Source organism: Psammomys obesus, unplaced genomic scaffold (assembly GCF_907164565.1).
Source record: "Psammomys obesus unplaced genomic scaffold, mPsaObe1.curated_primary_1811, whole genome shotgun sequence".
Lineage (NCBI taxonomy): Eukaryota > Metazoa > Chordata > Mammalia > Rodentia > Muridae > Psammomys > Psammomys obesus.
This window is the reverse complement of record NW_026593895.1, coordinates 2,120,903-2,129,449: the sequence shown is the minus strand read 5'-3', so window position 1 is coordinate 2,129,449 and position 8,547 is coordinate 2,120,903. Positions and strand designations below refer to the sequence as shown.

At 46.2% G+C, this 8,547-nt stretch overlaps 1 protein-coding gene across 1 annotated transcript in view; it reads left to right on the top strand.

Moving 5' to 3' along the window:
* Chchd6 (coiled-coil-helix-coiled-coil-helix domain containing 6) overlaps positions 1 to 8,547 on the top strand; it is a 207,731-nt gene that overhangs the window by 23,815 nt on the left and 175,369 nt on the right. The window contains exons 3-4 of the mRNA XM_055617420.1: positions 135 to 204; positions 2,643 to 2,787. Of these exons, the coding sequence (XP_055473395.1) occupies positions 135 to 204; positions 2,643 to 2,787 (215 nt within the window). The remainder of the gene's footprint in view (positions 1 to 134; positions 205 to 2,642; positions 2,788 to 8,547) is intronic.

Here is an 8,547-nt window from a genome sequence, read left to right as displayed (position 1 = left end):
TGTGTGTGTGTGTGTGTGTGTGTGTGTGTGTGTGTGTGTGTGTGTGTATGTATGTATGTATGTATGTACCTGCACCCTTTCTTCATCCATCCTGGTTGCTATTGATTGGTCCTCTTCCTCTGGTTTCTTTGCAGACTTTAATGTGCCCACGGAAGACAGTGATGGTGGCCATCAGCCCTCAGCAGTGAAGGAGAATCTCAAGAGGTAAGCCCAAGAGACTCCATCCCCTTGCTGTCTCTACCACCCCCAAGCTTCTTTATTCCAGGTGTACCCCACCCCCACACATACCTGACCCTACCTCACTTGCTGCATATTTTATGTTACTTGTAATGAAACACAACTCCATGGTGGTCCTGATCCACTGAAAAGGGTACAGAGAAATTGGTTACCAAAAATGGATTCTTAAAAATCCATCTTTAAAACTTAGAACTCAAGAGACAGGTTCTTGGAGGAATGAAGGAAGTGTGGGGCAATGAAGTTCTATGCAATGAACTTCCTGCCAGCACAGACCATGATCCTGAGAACTCACCAGAGTCATGAAAACAGGACCTTTTTCTCCGCCTCTAGGATGCATAGAAAAATGGCTAGGGCACAGAAGCCCCTTATGTTTAGGCGAGCTTTCTGATTTTTTTTTTAATTCTTTATTAATTACACTTTATTCACTTTGTATCCCCTCTGTGGTTCCCTCCCTCCTCCTGTCCCAATCCCTCCCTTTCTCCACCCTCTGCATGCATGCCTCTCCCCAAGTCCACTGATAGTGGAGGTCTTCTTTTCCTTCCTTCTGATCCTAGTCAATTAGGTCTCATCAGGAGTGGCTGCAGTGTCTTCTTCTGTGGCTTGGTAATGCTGCTACCCCCTCAGGGGGAGGCAATTAAAGAGCAGGCCAATCAGTTCATGTCAGAGACAGTCCCTGTTCCTATTACAATAGAACCCACCTATCCCAGAAGCAGAAAGAGGCACACGGTATATACTCACTCATATAGACATATAATATAGGATAAACCTACTAAAATCTGTACACCTAAAGAAACTAATCAAGAAGGAGGACTCTTGCTAAAATGCTCAATCCCTATCCAGAAAGGCAAAGAGGATGGACATCAGAAGGAGGAGAAAAGAGGGAACAAGTCAGGAGCCTGACACAGAGGACCTCTGAAAGGCTCTGCCTGGCCGACTATCAATGCAGATGCTGAGACTTATGAGCAACCTTTGGGCAGAGTGCAGGGAACCTTAGGAAAGAAGTGGGAAACAGTAAGATCTGGAAAGGACAGGAACTCCACGAGGAGAGCAACAGAATCAAAAAATCTGGGCACAGGGGTCTTTCCTGAGACTGATACTCCAACCAAGTACCATGCATGGAAATAACCTAAGACCCCTTCACAGATGTTGCCCATGGCTTTCTGGTCTTTTAACCCACTAGTTGTTACCTAGAAAAATCACTGCATAAGAAGGAGTATGAGGAGGCTGTTCTTAGTGAGGCATAGTCAGGAGTAAGCACAGTGCCTGGCCACAGTTCACAGAGATTGCCCTATGTGATCCTTACTCATCGGCTTCCTCATCAGCCTTGAGGAAATGGCCTCTGTATGGTCCCAGGGCACAGACAACCCATAGACAGTGGCTGGGGGCTTGCCCTCTAGCAGGACAGCCCTATGTAAAGGCCTCTATGTTCTCAAAATTTACTCTCCTGAATCCCAATGGCATCTCCAGGAATGTACAACCTCCCTTCTCCCCTCAGTAACTTTTAACAATTTTAAGTAATACATGCTGATAAAAGATTTAGAAAAATACATAAAATAAAAACAAATCCCCATAGACTCATCATCTCAGTGCAACTGCTGTTGTTCTGGGATATCTCTTGCATTCTATGTCTTTACCTCAGCTTAGGGTATATTAACGTCATAGGCATTTTCATATCTTGCTGCTTTACTGTCTATTGTAATTACTTTCCATCAGTTACATCTGCTTTCAAACATGTTTATTGCTAATCAGATTGTTTACTCATTTTGTTTTTAGGTTTAACTTGTTACAGATAAATCCAAGTTTGCACTGAGTCTATCGTATGGCTTTTCATGATGCCATGGCATTTTTTCTACTGTGACCTTGGTACTGCTTGTGCTCTTTTACTTTCATGAACAATATGGAGGCATCTTAGTTAGCAGGCATCTTAGTCCTGCTAACTTTTATCTACTATGACACACCAACAGAATTTCAGGATGGGTCAAAGGGTAGACTATATTCAGGACAAAGCTAGATGTTTAAACCCACAGCTGCTGCTGCTAAAACCTTCAGGCTCTCAGCCAAACAGGGACATGCCCACCCTGCCTACTTGTTTGAAAGGATGGCTGATAAGGAACTCAGTCTGCCCTGACCACTACCACTGGCAGGTGACTGTTCGATTCTTTGTCTATGGCTAGCTCTCCTGTTTTTTTATCTTGAGTTTTTCTAAGTGTGACTCTCCCCTGACTAGTGGCCCTGTCACTGAGGCTTCCTCTCAGGTGGAAGAATTGGCTTGTGGTTTCCTATTCTGCTCTTCTGGGCAGCCAAGGGCCAGAAATCCCATTCCTGCTTAGTCAGGTACAGTGAGCAGTCTTTTCCCGTTCTTCCAGCCATGCCTCTGCATCAGCTTCTCTCTGTCTCTGGCCTAGGTTCCAACAGGAGCAGGCTGCAGTCCAGGATGAGTTGGTCAAGGTGGCAAAAAATGAGAAAGAGGCAGCTGAGAAACACTTGAAGGCATCACTGCCTAAAAGTCGGGCCAGTTCCAGCCCTGAGCAGCAGCAGTCAGCTCGACTGGTGAGTGTGTCTTCTTGAGCTGGCCCATCTGCCAGTTTGTATAATAATGGGCAGCAAAGGCCTGGCGCTGGAGCCTGCTGCCTCTGGGCCTTGAGGCCCAGGCTACTCCATAGCTGGCTACATGAGTTGTGGCTGTGAGGGAAACATGCTTTCCAGGTACTGGGAATTAGGAGTCTTTAGACTCTTGACTCACTGGCTTGCTTTGCCACCTTGTCAAAGTCCACCCCTGTGGCTTCAAGCATCGGGGACAGAGAGTATTCTGTGTCATAGCCATCACTGGTGTAAAGGCTGCCCTGCCATTTGTGTTAGGAGGGCATAGGGGTGGGCTCTGAGGCATGCAGTGTGTGATACCCAGAGCATCATTTTCACAGCAAGGCAGCCCAGGTGCAAAGCCTCCAGCCCTTTGCTTACAGCATCAGCACATTTGAGCCTTGTTGGAGCATCATGATGCTCACACACAGGATTGCCCCAGGGGTCACGGATAATAGCTACCCAGGGCTTAGCAGGAGCTGGCAAACAATGAAGGAGTGCTATGACTGCTGCTACTGTTATTAATGCTCTAATTGATCAGAGCTGTTAGTCAGGATTCTTCTGCTTTAATTCAGAGTTTATTTTACAAGTGAAGAGTACAGGAGCACCCCTAGGGTGGGCCAGTTCAGTAGCTCACTGGCGTCATCTGGGATTCGGCACTCCTCCTTCCCTGTTTTCCCCAGGGAACCAGCCACATTCAGGCTGACTGTTGCCGCAGTTCCATGATAGCTGCCTCATGATTACAACTTTGAGCAGCTGAGGAAAAGCTGTGTCAGCTTCTGTCTCTGTCAGCAAGGACAGGTTTCCCAGAGCTCCCTCCAGCAGCATTTCTCTTCATTCCATTGGCCTGAATTGTACTGGATGCCCAGGGCCAAACCATTCAACTCAGGAGACTGTGCTGTCTGCAACTAGGATCCTTTCATTGCCTTGGTTGAGAAGTGAACTACAGAGCTAGGCTGATGGCAAGTGCGGTGGTCTGGCTGATGGCAGCATCTAATGATACTTGCTTTGGAGACCATGGATTTGAGACTAGGGTCAGCTTTTCCTCTGTTTTAGGTCAGCAGCCTGTGCACACAGAAGGGTGCAGAAACTGGGGTGAGATTGCAGCTCTGGGATGAGATAGGCAGAAAGATAAGCTAACTGTCCTGATGGTCACACAGCTTTTCAAAGCATGCACTGGGTGAAATGCTCTGCAAGGTAAAAGCACTTAGCTCCTGGCCCTGGATATTTCATTCTTAGGGAGAAGACATTTAACCTAGGAACTTTGAAAGAGGCCACGTTGGTTCCAGTCAGTGTTAAGTGGCAGAGATGAGTTATTTGTGAGTGTTGTAACCTGCTGGTAGGCAGAGAAGACATTGGCCCTCATCCTGGAAGATGAGTAGTCACCAGGACTAGGAAGCAGTTAAGATAGGTGGTGGGATGCAGGATGAGAAAGAAGGTAAGACCTGATGGTAGTTATTGAAGGCTTTGGGTGGCTCGAGGTGTTAACAACAAAGCAGCATTCCATACCTCTGAAACAGGAGAGGCATGCTAACAATGGTAAGGATGGGAACGGGCTATCTGACTTGTGCTTTTAGAACAGAATCTGAAAACAAAAGGGTGTCTAAAAAGAGGCACCCCGTTGCAGGCAGCCTGACAGCCAGTAGTACAAAAGATCACTTTCCAGAGATAAAAGGTTAATTGGGTGGCCCAACAAGGCAGGAGACATCTCACCTGCGACAGTTCTAGAGAAGAGCATGGTGGCCCACAGGTGTGCTATCACTTCATTCTCACATGAAAGGTGTTAATTACAGTGAGGGGAAAATTCACAGCCTCTTCCCTTTACCTGCAAAGGAGGAGCCAGATCTTCCCTCCTGCCTTCACCTTCTGACTGCCCCTAGGGTAAATATTTCTGCTGGTGAGGTAGGAAGGATTTAGTGCCTCTAGGTGCAGGTGTGTGGATTTGTGTTTGTGTGCTTGGCAATGGGTTGCTACCTTAGAATGAAGAGAATGTGTTTCTGCTAGCTTTCCCCCAGCTTCCTAGATGGATGGTGCCTTTTGCAAACCAGAGTTTCCAGGAATAGTAGAGCAAGTCCTCTCACACTGAAAATACTTGGCTGCTCAACATCCTTCTTTTCCTCATGACTACAGTTCAGATACTCTTCAGGAGCTTTCCTGTCTCCTGTGGTTGTGGCCTCAGTAAGATTCTAATTTCAGTGCCTCTGTGGAAGCTAGATCTGGGCATATGTTCAGCCGATGATAGATAAGCCCCTTCCCTGGGATTTGAGCTTGAACTGAGTACAGAGGGAGAGTGGGAGGCCAGGTGGCAGTTATTTATTGCAGCTTAGGTGAGCTGTGAGGCCCCTTATGCTATTACGTTATGTCTTTGGTTCTCACTTACCCCTCCAGGGTACCCTTGTTTTCTTTCTGGTCCTCCTGCCATCTTGAAGAGCCTGTCATCTGTGGATAGCTATTAGTTCACTTTTTTTTTTTTCAGTTTGCTGGAGTTGGCTTTTGTTGGGAGGTGCTACAGTGAGTGCACCTTCTATAAGAGGACCTGTGGCACGTGTAATGCCGAATGGTGTAGAAGAGATGCTGTAGCAGGTGGTTCTGTAGACCCGCAGCCACCTGCAGGAGAAGGGAACTAAGGCACCTTTTTGTGTCAGCAGTTAAAGTGTTGGGCAGGTGCTGTTGCCATCAGCACAAAGGAAGCAGCTCACTGTGGATGGATTGGGTTGGCAAGCGCTTTCAGTGGAGAGAATTTTAACTCTGGAACATTTAAATGAGAGGAAAAAACATTTAAATGAGAGCAAAAAAGATGGAGAAGAAAAAACCTGAACTAAGTATGGAGACTCCCCCCCCCTCATCCATGCCTTCTGCATACAAGAGCTGAAAGGCTGGGGATTGCTTGGCAGCTTTCAGGGCAGAGCTCCTGGGGCCTAGTAGTCCTGGTGTGTGGATCAGAACTTTTTCTTGCACTGAGAGCAAGCGAACCTGAGCCATACCTGGTGGCTGCTGGAGTGAAGTGGGTGCCAAGTCTCTTTAGTACCTCTGTGACTCAGTGTCCCTAAGTTTCATGCTCTTGGACGAATAGCCCTGTATGAACATAATGAGAGGTATTAGGTATTTGGTGTGCTCTTCTGCTCTCTATGTCTGCCTCTCACTTTTATAGTATTGATTTTTCATCCTTTTCTGCATGAGTGAGCGGTTGAGCTCATTATTGGGAAAAGTTCATAAAACTAATGAGAAGGAATGGTAATAATTTTTATAACTTGCCTCTGCTGACAAAGTATTAACATTTCCCATCTAATGAAGTGGTATTAACAAATCTGTGTGCCACACCTGCTTCTGCCTTTGCAGCTGGGTCCAGCTCCAGGTCTGATGTGGGTGAAGGCCACGAGTGTTACTGGAGCCAGTGTGTGCTGAGAATTCCCTTTGTGTTTGTGAAGGAAGTCTGGAGCTCAGGTGAAAACCTCTGGTAGAAGCAGAAGAGAATGAAGTGGTTCAGGGGCTCTAGTCCTCTGTTCTGAGGCATAGTGGGTTGAGAAAGCAAGTCCTGGTAGAGTGAGTAGTGTAGCTTTGCTGGGTGGGATTCACAGGTGTCTGAGCTCTCAATGCACCTGAGAGACAGCAGGAACCTTTCTTCCTTCCTTCCTTCCTTCCTTCCTTCCTTCCTTCCTTCCTTCCTTCCTTCCTTTCTTTCTTTTCTTCCTTCTTTGTTTTTTTCTTTCCTTTCATTCTCTTTCTCTTTTTCTCTTTCTCTCTCCATCTTTTGTGAGTAATACACAGAGAGAGAGGAGAGAGAAGAGAGAGAATAGCATGCTGGACACTGGGTTAGTTTCCTATAGATGAAGATAAACAGGCTGCTCCTGCAGTTAAGCGGGTGTATTCATTAGGAGAGTGACTGATTCTCATGAATGACAGTACAGAGCTGAAAGGAGCTACTGGAAGATGCTGGAGAAGCAAGATGATGCTCTCTTGGAGAGTGAAAAAGGTCTTTAGGAAGTGGAGCCAGGTGAAGGGGATCTGAAGGGTGAGTAAAGGTGCTAGGTGAGGAAGATGGAGGAAGGATGCTGGGGCTGAATGAGCCTGAGACAAAAGCTGGTGGGGAGGAGTGGATTCTTTGGCCACAGTGGAGGTGGATGGAGAGTATGCCAGGCAGGGAGGCCACAGAAGTCAGTGTGCGGTGACATTCAGGATGATGGAGGGAGAGCTTGGGAGGGATTTTTCTCCTCAAGAGAAACAGAAGGAAAGAGCCCAGCATCAATTCTGGGAAGTGCTCAATTGCAAATCCAACCATAGGGTGAGATGTTCTTAGAGTTGGTAGGCCACTTCATTCTCAGATGTGGCCAGTCTAAGCCTACAAGCTTACCTAAAGAGTAGCTGTCTTGTCTGTTTTTCAGGTAGTAGGTTCTTTTGGTCACTGTCAGAATTCCTGCATTGTTGGAATGCTTCCAGAAACTGCTACATGAGCTCTGTGAATCTCTAGCTTCTGATGTGAGGAAAACATTAAGCAAGGCTCTAAGTTGCAATTTTCAAAAATTACTGTGGTGCTAAATTTTAATCCTTTTCCCAAATATCCCCCTCCTACAGTTTTTGTAGGCTTTTATGCAGACAATTTTTGGGAGAGTAAGAGCTGTGTGGTGGTTATACTGGTCTCTTCAGGTGATCAGCATGCTAAGAGACAGTGAGTGGCAAAGAGGAGGACTGGACCTGCCTAGCCTTCCTTAGAGTTGCATTGGAGCTGGTTGCTAAGAGTGGGAAGCAGGTGCCTATCACAGCTATCACTAGGTGGATAACAATACAAAGTTCTAGCTCTTTCAAAACATAAAAGCAAGCCCGGCCTGTGCTTGGGGAGGCAGAGACGGGCGGTTCTCTGTGAATTTGAGGCCAGCCTAGTCTACAGAGTGAGTCCAGGACAGCCAAGGCTACCCAGAAAAACCCTGTCTGGAAAAACAAAATGAATAAGACAACAACAACAAAACCACAAACAAAACAAAACAAAACCCAAATCAGGGCATGGTGTGGTGTACTAAGCTATAATCCCAGCATTCAGGAGGCTGAGGCAGAAGAATTTCCATGAGTTTGAGGTTAGCTGGGACTGCTTTATAAGTTCCAGGTCAGCCAGGACTAAGTAGCAAGACCTATCTCAAAAAAGAGAGATGGGAGTGCAGTTAAGATGATAGGTGAAGGTGCTTGCTGCAAGCCTGATGATGGGAGCTCATTCTCTAGGACCCACATGATAGGAGAGAGCTGACACTTGAAAGTTATCTTCAAACCTACACATGTGTGCCATGGCACAAACACACAGAGAATAAATACATGTAATTAAGAATTTAAAAGAAAATCAACTAAAAAGATGTTTATTTGATTCCTGCCAGTGACTTAATAGACTTTAAGCTTCATTTACCAGCAGGAAGCAGGACAAGTGGGTTTTGGCAATGCAGTCCTAATGTCATCAAGTGGGGCTGACATTTAACTGAGCGGTTTGGTTGCCTTGTCCACATCTAGGCCTCTTCTAGAGATCTTCATTTCCTGCCTATGTCTATTTTGCTGTCACCTAGATGGCTGGTAAATGGTTAATCTGGGACAACAACCTTGAAGTTCCTCCCTTAGGTCCTTCAAATCCTTAAATCTTTGTTTGTTTGTTTTGTCTGCTGAACCTGGTCTTAGATCAGATCAGAGGCTGCTTGTTTTCTCTGTAAAGCAAGGCTCTAAGTTGCAATTTTCAAAAATTACTGTGGTGCTAAA